Source organism: Pocillopora damicornis, chromosome 8 (assembly GCF_964200805.1).
Source record: "Pocillopora damicornis chromosome 8, jaPocDami1.2, whole genome shotgun sequence".
Lineage (NCBI taxonomy): Eukaryota > Metazoa > Cnidaria > Anthozoa > Scleractinia > Pocilloporidae > Pocillopora > Pocillopora damicornis.
The window spans coordinates 4,771,555-4,793,171 of record NC_142677.1 but is presented as its reverse complement, the minus strand read 5'-3'; the positions used below and the strand labels follow the sequence as shown (position 1 = coordinate 4,793,171).

The 21,617-nt window shown below is 39.5% G+C and overlaps 1 protein-coding gene and 2 long non-coding RNA genes across 7 annotated transcripts in view; 2 read left to right on the top strand and 1 right to left on the bottom strand.

The window, feature by feature from the left end:
* The window catches only part of LOC149041080 (uncharacterized), a 321,438-nt gene extending 308,021 nt beyond the window's left edge, over positions 1-13,417 (bottom strand). For 2 of the 5 annotated variants that reach the window (XM_089214379.1, XM_089214378.1), the window contains exons 1-3: positions 13,278-13,406; positions 8,003-8,052; positions 7,148-7,272 (exon numbers count right to left, since the gene is read on the bottom strand). In XM_089214379.1, the coding sequence (XP_089070505.1) occupies positions 7,148-7,272; positions 8,003-8,052; positions 13,278-13,342 (240 nt within the window). In that variant the 5' untranslated portion in view covers positions 13,343-13,406. Of the gene's footprint in view, positions 1-261; positions 507-1,183; positions 2,919-4,479; positions 5,624-7,147; positions 7,273-8,002; positions 8,053-13,277 lie in introns of those variants that run through there. The other 3 variants (XM_089214381.1, XM_089214382.1, XM_089214380.1) reach the window with 3 other exon arrangements.
* Positions 13,418-13,492: 75 nt separating this feature from the next.
* Positions 13,493-17,909, top strand: LOC149041079 (uncharacterized). Its single transcript, XR_016189119.1, has 2 exons — positions 13,493-13,596; positions 16,381-17,909. It is a non-coding gene; the product is annotated as an uncharacterized LOC149041079 (long non-coding RNA).
* Positions 17,910-18,542: 633 nt separating this feature from the next.
* Positions 18,543-20,806, top strand: LOC149041078 (uncharacterized). Its single transcript, XR_016189115.1, has 3 exons — positions 18,543-18,820; positions 19,752-19,891; positions 20,254-20,806. It is a non-coding gene; the product is annotated as an uncharacterized LOC149041078 (long non-coding RNA).
* Positions 20,807-21,617: the final 811 nt, after the last annotated feature.

Here is a 21,617-nt window from a genome sequence, read left to right as displayed (position 1 = left end):
GCGAAAGACTGACGCATGTGATTATGAATTTGCTTCTGTCCTGGCCCTTCTAGCAAAAGGTTGCTCATCGCCGGGAGGGCAAAAACTTCTACCACAATAGGCTTAAACTGACATCCCTGGCGTAAAAAAGGCCAAAAATACGACGAGGGCCATTCTGCAATGATCAGGGTTGTGCGACTAACATATGATGTCATGATCAGATGACGGACGGAATCCACCACGAGCCTGACTGGAGGACAAATCCAATATAATTGTTCTCACCACTCCAGTCTTGCACCAAGGCGTTCACTCCACTGGAACAAGGAGAAGCGAACTTCGAGTTAAATCTTGGATCATTGTCCTAGGTTGCAAAACGGTCGATTGTGTGGGGACCCCACTTGGCAGCCACTAGCCGGAAAACAGATGGATTCATCTTTATCGCAAAACCTACTGAGCTGATCAGCTTTCTCATTCAGCGATCTGGGAATCCACTATGATTCGAGGGATATATCCCGTGCAGAACAAAACTGAAATAAATTAAAGATAATGTAACCAACTGGAGGCGAGCTTTAGAACTACCTATGGACACTATTCTGGAAGCTCTCTGATTATCAGTGAAAACTTTTACCCTCTGGTGCGTAAGCTGGCCAGCGAAGGACAATAACACATAGAAGATAGCTTTCAGCTCATGGAAAGAAGAGTTTTGACCGAGGTCATCAAACGTGAACATACCGGTGGCCGCTAAACCGTCTAACGATGCTGAAAACCCGCCAAAGGCGACATCGCTTGCATCAGAGAATATGACGGTAGACGTGTCAGGCGGAGGTCGAAGAGAGTAACCATTAAATGAACCGATGTTCGACTATCAGAATTTCAACTCTTCCAAAAGTGCCGCAGGGAAACGAAAAGGTTTGATCCCATCCTAATCGAGACTCGATCGCGAGGTACATTTTTCTAGTAAAAGACGCGAAATAGGACCCACTGCTAAGGAAAGCGAAATTATGGAGCCCGCTATTCTAGCAAATTCGCGATACGAAGACAATTCTTCCGTGATTGCGGTGTTCAGAAGATTTTTAAGCTTGAGCACCTTCTTCTCTGGAATTTGAAAAGTCATAGTATTGGTATTGATTACAAAACCCAGCCACTCCCTTATCTGCATAGGTTTCAAATGGGACTTTTCTTCGTTAACAAAAGGACCTGCGAATTAAGTAAGTAGGTACGTAATTTTATTTCAACTGCCTCAATATGCCCAGAAAAGTGAAAGAAACTAACGAATAATTGAAAAATGACTTATGACAAACTTTTTAACTACCTTAAGTGAGTAAACAATCGTAAGAAAGATGTTTTTCGTCTTGTCACGAGCGTGGGAGAAAGAAAAATTCTGAGTCCCCATGAGGAATTGAACCTCAGACCCTCGGGTTCCGCGCTTCGATGCTCTACCACTGAGCCACAGAGACTCTACGGTGAGCGAGGTCTATTATGAAGGTCTGAGGTTCACACCTCAGATTCCGCGTCAGAGCGTGGAATCCGAAGGTCTGGGGTTCGATTCCTCATGGGGACTCATTTTGTTTCAACTCGGGTTAATGAGGCTGATTAGGCCCCTGGCAGTACGTGCTAATATGCCGAGAACAGTAAAATAAACTAACGAAAAATTGAAAAATGACTAATGTCTAACTTCCTAACTACTTTAAGTAAGTAAACAATCTTAACTCTTAAGAATTATAACAGTGAAAAGATCTTAATAGACTGTACATTGCAAATGTAGCTCTCTTACAGCATTCCTAAATTCCTTAAGAATTGTCGTTAAGCGTAGTTCATCCGGTAAGGAATTCCACACTTTGGCACCAATAAAAGGTGTAGATTTTAAGCCAAAGGTTGTAGTATTCTTACGTGGGACGACGAGCTTGTTGGTGCCTCTTAAGTTTTTTATATTATTTCCTACGCCAGACAAGTCGCTTATATTCCGGTAACATGCCGTTTACAGCTTTAAAAATCAATATAGCAATGTCCTGTAGTCGACGATTAGACAAACTTAAACCGCACTCATCATTGCCATAAAGGGGCACCCGTTTGTTGTAGACACACCTTAACGCTCTCGCATTAAGCCTTTCCAGCTTCTGATTATATGACTCATTACAGTTGAGCCGAACAGTAGCAGAACTGTAAGTGAAGTAAGACGTTACGAATGAGTTGTAGAGGCACATTTTCAAGGAAATTGATAGCATGTTCTTAAGTCTGGTCAAAGCATCCAACTACTTTTCAACTTTCTAGTTAGTAATCTTGGCAATGTGTTTGCTAAAATTTAGCGAGTTAACGATAGTTACACCTAAAAGATCTAAATGGTCTACGATTGGAACCTGCTCATCATTAATACTAAAGGAAAGATCACCAGGATAGCTTTTTGGAAGAATAGTACACTTGCATTTCTCGGGATTGAGCACTAGCTTGTTATCATCAAACCGACGACTTGCGACAGCGAGATCGCCATCGATTACGGACTTTACCACCTCAGGATCGCGATCACTAAAACAATTTGGTTATCATCAGCATAGTTGGACAAATTAGCACGATTTATATAAGAGAACAGATCGTTAAGAAAAATATTAAAAAGGAGGGGCCCTTAAACCGATCCCTGGGGTACACCCTTAAAGAAAACAACAACATCTGAAGTAACATCTTCTATCCTCACGCGCTGGGATCTGTGTCTAAGGTAACTGTGTACGAGGACCAGGCTAGGTGGAGAAACACCATAGGCAGCCAGCTTGGCAAGGAGGAGGTCGTGCGAGATCATATCAAAAGCTTTACTCCGATCCATAGAAACTGTGCCAACAAAACATTTATTGTCTAAAGCATTCCTCCAGTCCTCAATCAAACGTAGAGGTACCGCCTCACAGCTGTAACCCCATCTATTCGCAAACAGGAACGGTGACAATATCGATCTAAAATAATCAGAGAGTTTGCGTGCAAGGCAATACTCAAAAGTTTTATCCAGAGTAACTAGAATCGACACTAGCCGATAGTTAGATTTATTATGAGGATTCTCCTTTTGCGAGATGGGGCAGGTTTCGGCAAGCTTCCAAGCAGCCGGCACAGAGTTGGAGATCAATGATCTTGTCGATAAGAGCAGATAGCGGATAGGCAAGAGCATCAGCACCATTCCGCAATGTTCTTGGCAATATCTTATCATAACTCGTAGCCTTTTTTGGATCAAGCGACTTAAGTAAATTTTCGACCTCAGGTGCATGGACTTACAGAGCGGAACTGAAAAGCCTCTCTCGCAGAGTAGCGTGTCTGTATAGCCGAGATACTTGGATGACAGGTAAAACGGGAGTTATCATTGTAATGCCCATCACTATCGTTATCCTTCAAAAAGGATGAAAAGTGTGCATTAAAAATTTGTGCTACTTCCAGTTTATTGACAACAAGACTGTCACCCTCCTTAAGATGAATGGAATCCCGGCTGATGTTTTTTATTTAGTGCATGAACGGCTTGACCGTTTGCCAAAATTTCATGGGGTTGCCTGTGGCGTTTGAGGCGGTGGTACGAAAATAGTTGGATACAGCCTTACGTCTCAATGAAGATGTGAGGTTTCGCTGGGTCTTGTATCTGTCCCAATCTAGCCGGCGCTTAGACTCGTTGTAAAGGCGCTTTAATTTGTTGCGTTTCCTAAGCGCCTCAAGTAACTCAGGTGTCATAAATGACACGTGCTCAAGATTTGCTGTTTTACGTTTAATTGGTGAGTGGTTGTCAAGAACGCTAGATAACAAGTAACTCCAAGCCCAGTAGATGTCGTCAATGTTCTCAAATGTATATGGAATGTCAAATGGAGTCGAATGCAAGTCATCGCAAAATCATTCGGGATCGTAATTCTTAACAGTGCGTCTTTCGCCGGTTATAGGGAAAGTCCTAGGACGGTGTGACCTACTGACAGCGTAGTCCAGGTGATGGTCAATTACGCCCAAATCGAAAGTGCCAGACGTTAAAAAAGACCGAGGTCTATTTGTCAGGATCACGTCGATAAGAGTACTAGATGTTGAAGTCGCTCTATGAGGCTCCCTGAACCTGAGTTGGTCATGTTGTATTCATTCATTAGGTCCACTAAGGTTCTTCCCTCCCTGGATCCCTTGTCCGGATGGGAGATATCACAATTTAAATCACCAAGGATCGCTAAGCTGTCACATCGCTGAGGGGCATTAAACAGCATGGAGTTAAACTCCGGTTCCCAGAGATGTTTAGTTACATTTGGTGGCCTGTGCGTGCAGAGAAACAGTGTCCCTTTTGATGGCCTCCTAGACTGTACCAGCAGAGAAATAGATTAGATAGATAGATATATAGATAGATAGATAGATAGATAGATAGATAGATAGATAGATAGATAGATAGATAGATAGATAGATAAATGAGCAATAGATTAGACAAGAATGGATTAGATAGGAATCTAGTTTTTCGTTTGAATAACTGCGGCCGCTACAGCAGAACGCATATCTGGTTGACTTAGGTTTTAGGTTTAAGTTTTATTTGTTTTATTTGTTCACATCAGATGGTTATTACTAGGCTGGCTTGAAAATAGCGAAGAGCTAATCGCGGCCAGCCAGACAGTTGACAAATAACTGAATTTTACACAATTTTATACAATAAATATTCACATACGATTACAACATGTAGACATTAATCTTCGTGCTTACAAACATCTAGGTATTAGGATAATATGTAAAGAGGAAAACTACAGACTAAACATAATTACAGTTAGTAATTAATCTTTCATCTTATTAATTAGAGTATCTATGTCTACATAGAAGTTTTCAGTTTCTAGAATTTCGATTAATCTTGTTCTAATGGAATTTTTAAAAGAGTTCTTGGATGAGTTTTTGAGACTAGTTGGTATCCCATTCCAGATTTTAACGCCAACACGTGAAAAGGCCTTACTTTGAACATTAAGTGCAGATTTTTTAGTATAAAAATGCTCAGACGTTGATGAACGTGTGCCGTAAGAGTGAACGCTGGTAATTTTAGAAAACAAAATCGAAATATTAATCGGTGCTGGACTAGTATTGATGTCGTACATTAAATTAGAAGTTTTTTATAACATTGGAATTCTAGCGGTAGAAGCTTTGCTTTCAAGAAAAGTGGTATGCATGCTCCCTTACTGGAGCAAAGTGAATAAGACGGAGTACATGTTTTTGAAGGACAGGAATGTTCTTTAACAAGGTCTTAGATGCAGTTCCCCAAGAAGTTAATCCATACGTTATATAAGGTGCAATGAGGGACTTTTAAATATCAAGAAGAGTTTGATTAGGAACAATATGTCTTAACTTTGCAATTAGACCGACTGTTTTACTTATTTTTGTTGTAAGGGTATAGATATGGTTTTTCCAACTTAGATTTTCATCAATCAATAACCCAAGATATTTAATGCAATTCTTATGTTCAAGGGTAATATTCTTATTTTCTTCATTGTCAAAAATATTAACTTGTAGCAGGTAATTAAGTCTTTTTTGGGCGGAAAAATAACAAAGTTTGATTGCTTTCTGTTAAGTAAAAGTTTATTTACGGTTAGCCAATCGAATAGGTTGTTCAATTCAATATTTACAATTAATTCCAATGTCTTGAGATTTTCGTGAGAGTAAAGGACATAAGTATCATCTGCAAAAAGAACAAATTTAAGTTTCCTGGAGCAATATTGAATATCATTGACATATAGCAAACATGGCAAAAAGAGGAGCGGCCCTCAAACAGACCCTTGAGGTACACCACAGCTAACTACTTCTTTATCCGAAATAAAAGAGTTAATCTCAGTTGTTTGAGTACGATTTGTTAAATATGAGGAAAACCACTGATTGTCAATTCCTCGAAGGCCGTAATAATTAAGTTTATCAAGTAATATTTTGTGGTCCACCGTGTCAAAAGCTTTCTTAAGGTCGATGAACACCCCACAAGAAAAAAGTCTTTTATCCATATTGGTACGGATGGATTCCACCATGTCAAGTATAGCATGTTCAGTTGAATATCCTTGGCGAAACCGTATTGGGATGAAGATAATAGTTGGTCTTTTTGTATGAAAACTTTCATTCTGTTGTACATAATTTTCTCAAAAATCCTGTTGAAGTTTGACAGTAATGAAATCGGTCTATAATTGCAGGCATCTTTTTTATCATCAGCTTTGTAGACGGGTATAACTTTGGACATTTTCAGTTTAGAAGGGTATGCCCCCAGACTGACAGACTTGTTGAGAAAATTTGCAAGGACAGAGAATATTATGTCACAAGAGCGTTTAAGAAGTTGTGCAGAACAAGAGTAAAGGCCAGATGACTTATTGTTCGGTATGGATAAAATTTCAAGCTTCACTTCATGTGGAGTAACAGGTTTGAAGAAGAATGAGGTGTCAGGTGATTTGGAGTTACAGAGATAATCCATATAAGGATGCGCAGTTTGCAGCAGTTTGGTTGCTAAGTTATTACAGATGAGAAATACTTATTTATAACGTTGGGCATACGCAATGGGTCATTGATAACACTACTGACTTCCAAAACCGTCGTCAAGATACACAAAACTAGTATGCTCCATGGAAAACCAGCGCTTCAATAAGAGGCGCTATAATTTGGTGAAACAATAACTAGCGCTACTAAGGCCGAAAGGCAAAACTGTAAAGGTGAAATATTTGAGCACGCCATCGATTGACCACGCAAAGCCGAGAAACGCTTGATGCTCTGAACAGATATCCACATGATGCTAACCCGATTTAAAGCCCCATGTAAAACACCAGTGGCCTTCCTCTGGGACTTGAGACAAAGAGGGAAGATCTTTATACTTGAACTTAAATTTGACCACATAATTGTTAACGTGTCTTGGATAAATTGCTAAGCGCAGCTTTTTTACCCTCTGCTACTGCTAAGGGGTTAACACAGAATATAGGAACGCTCTGTTCAACGATGCAGCCATGAGCTAAGGCCGATTTGTTATTGGGCAACAAACACGGGGACGGATACTCCGCAAAAGGAAGTCTGAACCCACGCCGAACACCATCTAAAACAAACGCAGGCGCATTTAAGGTGGTTTTCCAAAAACCCATGGCAGAATTGAAACGGCCTTTCACACCTCAGCTGTTGTTCCAAATATTGAATTCGTCAAAATTTCCGAGAAAAAAAAACAAGGAAAGTCATAACCAACCTGCAAATGATGATCATCATCCGACACTGACCAAAAGCCAGTCATCCCCGGTGAGAAGTGCTTCTCGCTGAATCGGCGGACTTTGAGCTTGAGCAGAAGGCGCTCAAATGACCAAACTCTCCACACTATAACACAAACGAATTAAAATTAACAGCTTATGCAGATGCGTTCACAGACCCGAAGGACAAACACTCAATTACTCACTAAGAAACATGAAATTCCATTCGAATTTACAGAAACAAATATCTGCTCAACTTCGTAACGCAGATATTTTTATAGTCCAACATACACTTCGTGGAAATAGGGGTCTAGCTAGGAGGTCTTCTAGGGGGGAGGAGAGGGTCCCCTATTTAGGGTGCGGTGTTTTGGATATTTCAATGAAATTCCTTTGGTTACCAGATTCCATTTTTTGATTTGACTTACATGAATCTATCTAATGAACAAGAGATACAAAGGTGACCACTATAAAGTAGCAATACACCAACAGTTTTTAAGACTAAGTGTTTCCTGACATGAAATCATAACTATTAACTCTTCACTCCCAAGATCTCATTAGCAATTCTCCTTACTGTCTGCCATACAATTATTGTAATATGCTTTTGGAGAATTTGGTATTGGATCAAGTAATGATCCTCCAATTGATATTATTCTTCATTCCCATCACTCTTCTGCTTGATATTGTATTGATATTGTAAGGAGAAATTCTGTCTTGGTCACTCATGAGAGTTATAGGGTTAAAGGGATTTAAATACCCATGGCTCTTTTACACCCTTAGCATCTCCATAAAAAGTGAAAAGTTTATCTAAAGTGTTATTCATTATAGCTTGAGTGAAACTAATTCTTATTTATGCGTACCATGGAAGAGATTGGAAGGTAAAGTTACCTCTTGGTCATTGGAATGTTCCCTGTAAACAAGAGAAAAATACCTTCCTCTAACATTTTTTACTTTAATATGAAGGGGTTGCATGGCCTGTCACATTAGGAGTTGGTGTAGGCCTTGGAGCTGGATATTCAAACTGTAAACACCAGTTGTACTGGCAGAGTCCTCCTGGATTCCCATTTGGAAGGCCTTTTTGGGGCAGGCCTGGTGAAGGTGGTGAAAGACGACCCCCTCTCAAGGTAGGGTAAGGTACATGAAGAAATGTCACAGATAAGGGCCCACTCGTTCAAAGAGTGAATAACACTATCGAATGGATTTTGATGTTATTCGCCAGCCAGGAGGTCTGTATTAGGAAAAGCTGTGCCCGAGGTCTTGAGTACCGACAGAGGCTGTAGGCTGAGGGCAGTACTCAAGACAGAGGGCACAGTTTTTCCTAATACGGACCGACCTAGGCTGGTGAATAACATTTTAAATTTTTTTTCCATAAACTTAACGAAATTCTTTCCTAAAGAACCCGAATGAATTAGGGCTGTGATTACAGCAAGATCTATCATAAACTGATTAATTTTTAGCAAGTAAGTGGTAGTTAAAATAGAGGTGATGCAAATTAAAGAGAGAGGCTTCATCGACACATTTTCATTTGCGCACTGATAAAGGTTATTTAAAAGGCTTTCAAAAACTTCGAAACATTATTTTTACAAGTATTTGTCACACTGTGACACCTGCTAATTGGAGAGCGCGTAAGAAAGAAAAACGCAGGTACACTTTTGAAAAAACAAAGGAACTAGTTTAGCAACGGTAATTGAGTCTTAACAACTGAGTTGAAAACGTAAATTAGCCACCGTAAAGAATAAAAAAGCTGACCTTTCGAACGTCAGCTCTTCGTCAGAGCGATTGACGAAGGGCTAACGCTCGAAACGTCGCCTTTTTTACCTTTTACGGTGGCTAATTTACGTTTTAAACTCAGTTGTTAACACTAAATTACCTGCTATACTCTCCCACCGACGCAGCACCACAGTTTCTTCAGAAACTTACCCCTTTATAATAGTTTGGCAACGACTGTTGCGACATTGTTTTCTTTAAAAGCAGACGGAAAGTATTATTCACTCTCAACGACGATTAAATAATGTACGAAGTGTAACCTCGAAAGGTTAGCTAAGAGAACGAGCGGACAATTCGAACGCACACAGTGATCTTTATTGTTTTTGGACGATAGCACTAAGACGAAATTTGCTTGATGAGAGTAGCGGTTGAGGTTGCGTGCGTGTGGTTCGAACTAAGAGAAAATACAACAGAAACTAATCTAAGAAAAATGAGTTGCGAAATGTAACATTAACTTAACTAAAAGTGAAGCGATTGCACGGAAAACAGAAAACCAAAATTATACCAATAATACATACAAAAGGTGAACAACGTAAATGTAAAAGAAATTAAAACTTGCTTTGATCTAGCTCCTAACGATAATAAATAGCTTGCAGCGAACGGTAGCAAATAGCTTGTAGCGATTATCTAGCAGCGACGATTTAGCAGTGATGATTTAGCAGCGATGACTACAAGCCACGATTGAAATAGAATCTTTACACCTGCACTTAAGTGGAAATTTGATCGGAGATAACAAACTCGCTGCAATAATCATTAACTAACGAAAGACTTAAAATGAACCAGAACAAAACTATAATAAAGTGTATATTAACTAAGCGTTTCGAAACTGACATTTCAGCCCCTTTAAAGGCGGATACAACTGATTGCCTTTAACTAAAAATATAAAACAGGGTTGAAACGCTTCGGAATAAAAACCAAATGTCGATAAAATGAAAGTTCTCTTAAGATGCTGTTCACAAGATCACTGCTCAGGCAGCTTCCAACAACAAAATTTTGTCGATGGGATGCACAAGAACCGAGGACTTGGTTTTTAGCTTGACACTCCTTACCAGGCCATCACTCTGATTTGGAAAAGCTTCCAAGATACGCCCAAGCGGCTAGGAACTTCTCGGTGTTTTTTCATCCAACAAGAGCACGACGTCGCCAACTGCAAAATTGCGGGTAGTATGATTCCATTTCTGCCTTTGCTGGAGCGAGGGGAGGTATTATTGAATCCACCGTCGCCAGAACACGTCTGTCATGTATTGCACGTGTCTCCATCTTTGTGGGGAATAGCGGTCCTCTTTAGCGAAGACACCCGGGGAGAGGGTAGGTCCTGAACGCAGGAGTAGGAGGTGGTTTGGGGTCAAAGCTTCTGGATCTCTGGGGTTGTCTGATACTTTAGTCGAGGGACGCCCGTTTATAATCACGGTCGTGAACCAATCGTAGATAGGCGACAGCACCGTAAGCCAGTTGTGATGCGTCAGAGAAGAAGTGGAGCTGGCAAGAAGTCACTTCACCAAAGTCGCGAGGTTTGAAGCATCGTTCTATATGAAAGTGCTCCAGTTTTGGTAGCTCGCATAACCATGTTTGCGAATGTCTCAAATCTTCGTCCGGTATACGGTCATTCCAATCGAGCTTCTTTTTGCAGAGATCTTGAAGGATCACCTTAGCCGTGAGGATGAAAGGAGCAACGAATCCAAGCAGGTCGTAGACTGAGCTGATAATGGACAACAGTCCTCTCCTAGTAGCTGGCCTATGTTTAATGTTGATGTTGAAGCTGAAAGTATCCGAACTCACTTGCCATCGTACTCCAAGAGCTCTTTCAATGATGGGATGGTCGAAATCTAGGTTCTTCACTGCTGTTGCTCTTTCAGCCCCTAGAATTGACTCAACCACTTTATGAGAGTGAGACAGCCATTTCGTGAGACGGAAGCCACCTTTCGACAGAAGCTCCCTAAGTTCCCTCGCAAAACAGATAGCGCTTTCATCCGTTGCCACAGATTTCAGACAGTCCTACACGTAGAAATTACACTTTACTGTTCGTATGGTCTCAGGACGAAAGCTCGATGGATTATCTTCTACCGCTTTCTTGAATGCAAAATTGGCACAGCTAGGAGATGAGACTCCGCCGAATAGATGCACTATCATCATCATCAGTTCTTCTGCTTGAGCTCCTACTTGTCATTCAAAGAACTTCCACGATGTTAAATGGAACAGTCGAAAACGATGCGAATCTTTCCTGGCTTGGCTGGGTGGAAAACAGCACGATGGGGAAGGTACCAAGTTCCTCCTGGAATACCGATAGGTAGGGCCTTCTTTGCATATACCTTCTGAGGGAGGTCTTCTATGCAGGCTGCGTACTTTACGCGCAAATCTGAATCCTTCAACAGGACCATTGTGGGAGGATTCCCTCACTTCTTTCGGGTGAAGAATTTTTGGGGCGTCATTCCCAATAAGCAAACCCACGTTCGCGTCGATTTTGGAGATTTTTATTCCAGCAAGGTGCGGCCAACGATCTACATCCCCTTGGTTAGCGGCATTCTCTACTGTGACGGGTAGATGTGGTCTGGTGAACACGTGTGGCAATTCGACAAGAGTTTCTTCTTTGAGATCCATCACTTCAAGGTCAACTGCTGAGCATTTGATGCTGGTGTTTTTGCTTTCCATGGTTGTCAGTGACAATGTTGTTGCTCGTCCATTAATGCCAAGCTCTTCAATGAGTCCCTCTGAACAGAAAGAAGTATTGGAACCATGATCTAAAAATGCGTAGGTTTCCACGATCTTGTCGAGACCTAGTGCTTTAACCTTAACAGGCAGTAGTGCTAATCCGGCTGCAGACGCATGGTTGCTGTCATTTTTGAACGATTTCAAGCGTGGCTTACGATCAATTTCTCCATCGTGGAAAGGCACCCAGCTCTTCGCGTTAGGATTCAGAGCTTCTCTCTCTACGCGTTCTGCTTTTGGTTCCTCTTGGTCATGCTGAGGTCGAGATTCTCGTTGAACTAAAGGTAGCTCATTCGGAGATATTGGCTGCTGTTTTGCGGTGAATTCTTGAGGAGGTGGGAGTGCCACAGATTTATCTTCTTGTCTGAAAAGCAGGCAGAATTTTCGACATAAGACGCTTCAGCTGCGCCGTAAACGAGTTCTTCTGCTTGTGCCTTTGCGATTTCTGTTTGTAGCTAGAGAGCTTTCTTCATAAGTTGTGGTGTTAGCTCCTCCTTCTGAATTGCCTCATAGCTTCGTAGATTGGCCTTTTTTTTTTGCAGCTGATGCTGAAGAGGCGCGAGAGCTCGCCGCCGAACTTGACTTGGAACAACGAGAGATTTTGGAGCCCCGTGGGGTGGGACACTCGAGAAGGTACATTATTACTCACTGAATCGTCGGGATTTATCTCGGTATCCGGCCCCGCCGTAATGACACGTGCTGGCGATAATAATCTACCGAAGTCCTTGACGTGTTCCGATGACGCTACCCAGTTACATTTCCTGTGATATCCTCTATTCCACACTTTACTTCGACAAACTAGGCGTTCGACTCATCGATATCGCGATCTTTTTTTTAGCTGCTCGTGATAAGCGGCGTAGGCGCCCTCGAATTCTTGCAGAATCTGCACCTTTCTTTTGATTAGTTCAATGTTTCCGAAATCTAACATAAGTTCGCGTATTTCATTTTGCGCTTTCGTAACGATACCTTTCTTTGCACCTCTAGTTCTCTTTAATCTATCAAAACTTTCTGAGTCGATTCCGTCCCAATCGAGGGTGTGATTTCGTTCTCCAATACGTAGATTTATTTATTCGACTTCGCTTTCATTCGACATGTTTTAAATCGATTTCCTGAGGACGTAATCGTTTGTTACATATCTTGCCGTATGTCACGTCGTGAATTTCCACACGTGAAAGCGGGGTCGAAGGTTTGATGCAACAATACAATACAATACAAAGACTTTATTTAAACACGATAATTGTTAAAGCGACTACACGCTTGTGGGGTCGTACAAATGGCTATTTCTTCAATAACGTCGCTTAAAAACTCGAACCAAACGTGGTAGATGTAAGAATAACTGGAGATTTGCCAAACTCGAACGAATGTAACCTCAAAAGGTAACCCAAAACATCGAGCGGACAATTCGAACGCACACAGTGATCTTTATTGTTTTTAGATGCTAGCGCTAAGACGAAATTTGCTTGATGAGAGTAGCGGTTGAGGTTGCGTGCGTGTGGTTCGAACTAAAAGAAATTACAACAGAAACTAAGAAAAATGCGTTGCTAAATGTAACATTAACCTAACTAGAAATGAAGCGATTGCACGGAAAACGGAATACGAAAACTATACCAATAATACATACAAAAGGTAAATAACGTAAATGTAAAAGAAATTAAAACTTACTTTGGTCTGGCTCCTAACGGCAGTAAATAGCTTGTAGCAAACGGTAGCAAATAGCTTGTAGCCATTATATAGCAGCGACGATTTAGCAGTGATGATTTAGCAGCGATGACTAAAAGCGACGATTGAAATAGAATCTTTCCACGTGCACTTAAGTGGAAATTTGATCGGAGATAACAAACTTACTGTAATAATCATTAACTACCGAAAGACTTAGAAATGAATCAGAACAAAGCTATAATAAGGTGAAATTAACTAAGTGTTTCGAAACTAACACGAAGATTTACCTCCGTTGAGTAAGTAAATGGCAAGGAAAGTAACTGTAAGTAAATTCAAATATTTGATTTTGAAGTTGTGAGAGTTTGCTCGTTTGTTTACTGCATTGGTATGTGTAAATCTGGTCTTTTCTCCACAAAAGCCATATTCGAATGGGACACTTCAATTAGGCACAAGGGGATTTAATGCAGCTTTTTCTTGTTGAATTCCCAAATTTCTAAACTGAACGGACTTGGAAAGACTCAGCAAAAGGGTCTTTGTAGAAGAACTTAAAACTTCGCTCGCCTTTTAACTACGAACAAATTGTGAGAGAATTCAGATATTAAATCAATGAAAGTTCCATCGATAAATTCAATTGTAAGCAAATTCCTCACGTTTTAACTTTCTAGTTACTTTCTGTGAAGGATTCAAATTATTTACAGGCGGGTTTTAGACCGCTTGTCAACCAATTCAATGACACTCTTTCTCATACGAATCATTTCGAAACCAATAATTTTCTGTTCACCAAAGTGATTTGAGAGAGAGAAAAGAGAGGATCAATAAGTTATTTATCGGTTGGAGGAAGTGACCAACGTCTTTGCTTAAAAATACTACCCAGCCGGAAAAACAAGATATTTTTATGAAAAAATGGCTGCGAAGGTAGGGATGACTAGCGACTAAATACAGGAATGGCTCCGACATGTAATTGGATGATAAAAATAGTAAAAGTTAATAAGTTATATCTTAAGTCCTTGCTCGTGAATATTGTTTAACCGTGTGTCTCGAAGCGGAACAACTCGAAATAACAATGCGAGTGAAAACACCGATGTGTCAAACAAGAAATGGTTACTTTCATAACGAAAGGAGGGCAGAGCCTTTCTTTCTCATTCAGCGGGGTCTTCCAACGATGTTCCGGCGCTGTTTAAGTCATCTGCTGACTAACTGCGCTGATTAAACTCATTTAGTCAGTTTAGGTGGACGATCAGAGACTGGAGCTATTCCTACATTGCATCGCTGACAGGAATGGCTCCGACTGGTGCTTTTAATTCTTTTCTTTTTTTTTGCTTAGTGATGGCACAATCAGTCTTCGGACAGTTTTCGGCTAAAACCAGAAAGAGCAAAATGATTTTAGGAAACTTGTTCGAAACTAATGAAGACTGTTCATCACATGACGCTGTTTTGGAACGTATACATCTCGTTTGCTATTATATTACTACTGTTCTAGACAAGGTATTTATACCACGTAAATTTAAGAAAGAATTAGTACTGTAACATAGACCACGTTTCCTGTAAAGTACACGAGCCATCCTAACCTAATTTGCAAACTGCTTTCCAGGCACCATCTGTAATAAACCTCTTCAAATCTGCTAAGTTAGCTTCTACTGCCTCTCCAGGTATCAAAGATGCCTCGTTTGTATCCAATACGTCAGAAACAGACAGTTTAATGGTCTTCAATGGAGTAATGTTTTTCCTTAGTAAACCAGTGAAGCATTTCTTGCAATCCTACAAGAGAAATAAACGGATGGTGAGGTGAGACAGGTGTGATAGGCAAGGGAGAAAAAATTTCAAACAATGAAACACAACATGCCTTGTGCGCCATCGTTTTGCCAGATGTGAAGTCTACAGGTACTTTTCTGTTGTTCTGCTCTTATTGCTCATTATTATAACAATTCTCAATCATCTCCATCTTCTCTTCTTGTTTGGTTTTTCCAACCTGATATTTCTCTTCTGTGTCTTTCGTTTGGAGGAAAAGAAATGTTTCTGGACATCAGTTTTTTGATTCAGGTGCACTCCCTTTAGGTATAGCAGCCGACAGTGTACTTGTCGAATGCCTGTGCAGCACCATCGAAGTGAACAAACTATAAGAGGAATTGACACTTTTCTCTAACTGTTGCAGCGCATCCTTATCTTCACAGACTTCAACATCATCGATCATTTTGAGCAATTTGGCCTTAAGGGATTGTTTTGTCCTCTCTATGGTTCTTTCCCCATTCTCGCCCACAATTCCTTTATTAAGACAGTCTCGTAGAGGTTTATCTCGCTGGCGCTGTTGTGGTATGCAGTATCACTAGATGCTTCCCGGTAGTAAGGATCCATGGAGCTATTTTCTGGGCGTGGGAACTGACTAGGGTTGTCTTCAAGAACCTACCCACATTCAAACATCTGTTCACGACCTTACTCAATCATTAATAATTTTATTATATGAGTGTCACACTGTCTTTTTCTCTCTACTTTCGCATTTCGCAGACCCTTACACGGGGATTTACTTATAATTGTTTTGATAAAAGCGCCCGGGGGGGGGGGGGGTCGTACTGATCATATAATAAATATTACTGAAGAAGTACATGACCCGGCATTAATTAAAGAGGGCTTTCTTTAAAAGCATTGTAGAGTTCAATATAGGAAGAACGTAGTAAAACACTCTTTCAGTTTTTATCTCAATGTATAAATTATTTAGCCAAAACGAATGGCAAAAAACAACAAAAAAAATTAAATTAATTAAATAAAATAATGAACGCATGAGTAGGAGCTATTCCTGTCAGCGGTGAAATACAGGAATGGCTCCAGTCTCTGATCGTCTGCCTGAACTGGCTAAATGAGCTTAGTCAGCGGAGCTGGCCAGTGAATAACTCTGTCATCAGCAGAGTAACGCTAAACTACCTCATTGGACAAGAAAGGCTCTGCAATCCCTTCGTTATGTTAGTAACCATTTCTTGTTTGATACATCGGTGCTTTCACTTGCATTGATATTTCAGTGTTCTACTTCGAGACACACGGGTAAACAATTCTCACGAGCAAGGAGTTAAGATATAACTTATTAACTTTTACTATTTTTATCATCCAATTACAGGTTGGAGCCATTCCTATATTTAGTCACTGGTGTAGGGATGTTCTCGGTGACTTATGAAAGTGTTACCGTTGCCCGTGGGCAGAGATAGGAAAATATGGACTGTACTAAGAACCAATCAGATTGCAGGATTCGTTTCCGTGACCTCTAAGAAAAAAGTAAAAATCCCTATCCGGTGGATAGGTGTTACAAAGCATATAGCGTTATCCATCAGATAGAGATTTATTCAGTGGATAGCACCATTCAGCCTTTCAACAACCAGGGCAAGGTGATTTACCATCAGGACAGAGCACTTTTCTCTTTATTCTAGTTACTTAGAAACAATGGGAAGTCCTGGCCAATCAGGATAATTTCATGATTGTGTAAAACCATGTCACACCACCCAATAAATGTCACAGTCAGTTTTATTTAACCCTTTAACTCCCAAGATCTCATTAGTAATTCTCCTTACTGTCTGCCATACAATTCATATAATGTTAGTTTGGAGAATTTGGAATTAGATCAACTAATAATCCCCTCATTGATATTTTCTTTATTCTCTTTACTCGTCTGCTTGATATTGTACTGATATTGTAAGGAGAAATTCTGTCTTGGTCACTAGTGGGACTTAAGGGGTTGACCTGGTCTTTTGGTTAGTTTTGAAACCAATGTCAATCAGCCTACCTTTTTATTAGAACCAATAGCAAGTTGTTAGATTCCATAGGAGTTGTTTTCTATAGATTCTAATTTTAACCCACGTGACCAGTGGAATGGGTACAATATGAAATTCCCTTAGCATATCTCTGTCTTGTGACGTCTTTCAGTCATAAGGAATTATCTGACTTCTGTCCATTTGACTGTGGCTACATATGCGAGGCAAGTTTTAGTTATACTGAAGTTTTCATGGTGTCAATTAACCGCGTAAAACTTACAATCAGTATCCATATCACAACCTTAGGTGACTCTATTCATTAATACAAGCACCCTGTTATCGTGACCATATTCTCGTGGCCTATTGGTGGTAATACAGGCAGTTACAGGGCAATGAAGGTTCATTTGACTTCTATTTTTCTTTCCATATTGGCAGTCTGCAAGAGCTAATGACACAACCCCTGAGAACACAGCTGCAAGGCAGGGACTGAAGCAGGGGGAGAAATCAAGTGAAAGTTAAAAGGAACAAAGAGTTTTGGTGTTTCGTTCTACTTGCCATCTTCTTTCTTCCTAAAATACTTATTTTATGTCAACTACATCCTCACACATTTTTATTTTTGGTTTATGTGGGATTGAATTGGCTTCTTCACCAAAAGAGAAGAAAATGATGCTGAAAAAAACCTGAGCCAAGCTCCTTGCCTTGCAAGTCAGACTGGCAGACAACAAAATGACAATGGATGGAAATAAATGTTTGGAAGGCATGTTTCCAAAAGAGATGAGGGGAATCCCCTAACTCATGGACACTAAGATTCCCTTAACTCTTTGACCCCTAAGAGTGACTAGCATCTAATTTCTCCTTACAATATCACTCGTTAATCACACATTTAGTTCTCAAGAATAAAGGAAATGATCACCAATTTAAGCAGCTCTTGATTGATGAACAAATTCTCCTTGTCAGCACCTTAGGACATGTATGGAGAACAGTTGGGAGAATATGCATAGTAATATTTGGGTGTAAAAAGTTTTCATTTGCAGCTTTGACTACGTGACCATCGTATTCATGGTCACGTAATATCAAACCTAAACCGTCTCCGGCCAAGAGTAAATTTGTAAAAAGACGCTTCAAACGGTCCATGAAGGCCAAAAGAAGTACGGCAAATGTGTTAATTTACAATTATAATTTAATTGAGATAGTTAGACCGAAAGGTAATTTGGGTATGCAGTTTTCAGAGCTTTATTTATAAGTGTCACGCGTAATATAATACGTGCATGTACGGCTGTTTTTTGTCTTAAATAAATGCATTTCTTTGATCGTGTGCGATTCGATAGCGATTTTGCAACTAAGTTTTGTATTTGTTGGTGCCTATTAGCCTGTGTCAGGACCCCTTCCTGTGCCTAATAGCTAAGAAGGCCGTACGCACGTGTACTACGTTATGGTGTCGAGTGTACGTAACTACGGAGGTGTATTCTGTTACAGAGATTCTGCTCGAAACCACGAAAATAATCACTAGATGTTGATACACTTTATGATACATAAACACACATGTTGCCGCATTGCACAAAATGGCGGATGAAAAACAGCACTCCACCTTTTTGAATATTTCCCGCCGTTCATGAAAATGAATTAAGCGAGAGGAATAAAAGAAGAGGCCGGTGCAATTTTTCGCAGTTTGTGCCAAAGAAGATTAGACGTAGAGGATCAAAGAAGACATCTGATTTGATTACTGCAGTCACCACCTCGACTGGTAAAGATGATTTCGAAAATCCTTCTCATTAGGCGTTGCAACCTAGACCAATTTTAGATGTTTTGCTGGTAAGTCTTAATTTTGCATGTATTAAAAATGTTTTCGATTCTGTTTTTTACAGTCATTTTAAGCTTAAGTTCTTCAAGCATGTACTCCATAAATTATATTCGGGTGTGCTACATGTCAGGAAAAGATCAGGAAAGAAGCCATGGAATTTTATTTTGAGTCATGGGAAGTTGGCATGTATAAAAAAAGTCAAGGAAAACTGATGTCTGTAGCAACCAAGATATTTCTCATTCGACAGACTGTTTTTTTTCCACATATATATGGGAAACTGTTTTGTTTATTAGTTGTGATGAATCACACACAATGACAGTATTAATTTTTTTATTCCTCGTTATTTTCTTTTATATTGGCTTGAAGCTTATATAATTAATACCTCCTCTTTTCCAAAGAAGATTTTACATGCATTTTTTAATTAAAAACAGATCTCTTACCATACATAGGAGTGTAAATTTCACGTAGTAAAGTAGACCTTTCTACCTAAACAAGACTCAAACCTTGGTAGTATTAATACATCACTGTATACATACAATATAAAATATCCTAATTGCTCACCTTTGGTATTCATAATTAGTTTTGATTTTGTTCAATATTTTATATCTAATGTTGAATATTTATTTGTATTTTGGGTTCTCTGTACTGTAGTTTCTAGTACATCTTGTACATGTACAAGGTTAGACATTCTATGATGTGGCACGAGTTGTTTGTGGTTTGTACCCTTGGGGCACATTAAAAATGTCTGTTTTTTTTAATGGTTAGCACAGTAGCTATGTAGATTACTCAGATCTGATATGAGATCTGATCTTAATCTGATCCCTGTGTCTCTGACTGTGTCCCAGGCCCCTGTGCCATAATTTTCTTCTTTCCATTTCGGTATTAAATTGAATAATAAATTATATCTTATCATAAGTATTGTTTATTAAATGTTTCTCACAGGTTTAACTGCAGCTAGCTCTGTTTATGAGAATTGCATCCATACTGAAGCCACTGAAAAGTTGATGGAAAGCTTTGAAAGGAAAAACAACGTCACCCCTTCACTTGGCAGAGACACATATTCTCATGATCACACTTACCAAGTAAGATGAATGAATTTTTTGCTTTAGAACATTAAAATTTTGGAATTATTACTAACATTAATCTTGCTTTTGTCAACATTTTCTGGTTATTTTTCACTCATCCTAATTATTTTGGTTTAAGTTGAATAATGTTAGAGCATAATTTATGTATTTGAACAGCTAGGCCCCCTTCAGAGTACAGCTATTTATGAATCTTAGTTTATTATATTCTTGGAGAAATGACAAGTGCATTATTTGCTGTAAGTAGCTGTAAACATCATATTTTTCCATTTGTATCTGTTATTTAAGTAAAGACTATCTGAAATGATTGTAGCATTTCCACAGTCTACTTACTTGTTGTTCTTGCTGTTTTTCTATCTCAGGAGGAACATCATGACTTATTGCCTTTGAATGGGAATAATTTTACTATTTTTGTACATGGAAATAAACAGCATGGAATAGTTGGCCTCCATGGTGTACTTATCACTTGCTTTTTCTGTGATCACCAGCGTCACAACTGTGAGCATGTAACAAAAGTAGCAGAATCTGAGCAAACAACGGAACACGAAATGCCTGATTTTCTGATTGATTTTTTTACCGAGAAATATTTTTGAGAGTCTACTGAATCAGTTGCAGCAGCCATCACTTGGAAAAGTGGTGGCTGCTGAAAAGAGTGGAAAATAAGATCAGTATCTTGTAACAGAAATACCATTCCATCTATCAACAACACAAAAAAAGTATTCTCCTCTCTGGAAGATGTTCTTTGTGGCCAAATTTCAACCACTGATTTGGTGCTGCTTACTCCCAACTTGTCTCCCTCCTGCCCAAAGTGTTCATCGCAGTGCATTAGTCAGACTACACAAGCTTTGAGCTTTTTGAAAAAGCAGACATGGCAATGTGAAGGTAAGAAATTCCTTGCATTAATTATCTCATCTCTTTAAGTGTTCAAGTAGTGTCCACTGTCATGAATGGGATAGAAATGACTGAAAAATGAAAACCATACAGGGAAGGTTGTCCAGGTAATGTGAAAATTTCATTCAGATTTTAAACCAGTTGAGTGGATGATAGCTGTCGACAGCCTGGCATGAGGCATCCATTGGGAGGAAAACCCTCAGCTGACAGCAAGCCAAATAAATTATGTTATTATTTTGCCTCAGCTCAAGGTGAATACAGGTGTACTGCTAAAAACCAACATAAGGTTTTTGTATAGCTCTAGCACAGACATTTCTCAGCCATGGATAGCAACCAGAAATCAGAAATGTTCTCCTCTTTGTTATATAATTATTACCAAATTTTCATTTGTAATCTTTTGTTTCAAAGTCTAAAACTGGAGTTTTTAAATTTGGGGTGAAGTTATCAGTGCATCAAAAATAACAACATTCACCTTCCAGTTGTTGTCCATGGATCAAACTATTTGTCTGTGCTTAAGCTCCCTATTTACAATCATAATATAACTGAAATTTATATATTCTCCAAGCATAAATGTTCTGAATACAATATGAAATGGTTCATGCCTGTGGCTACTAACACGTCACTTATGAGTAATTTTAGTATCTTATTCTGTATCATAAATTAATTCTCTGTTGCAGTTTAAAAGTTGAAGTCTTACAGGCCTACACACTTATTACACGTTACTTTGATGTTGTGTTGAGAATGGCCTAATGAAAATTACATAATGTTGAAATTTTTTCAAGTAATCACATACCACCCAATAGTTAACAGTGAATTTGAAAATAACATTATTGTG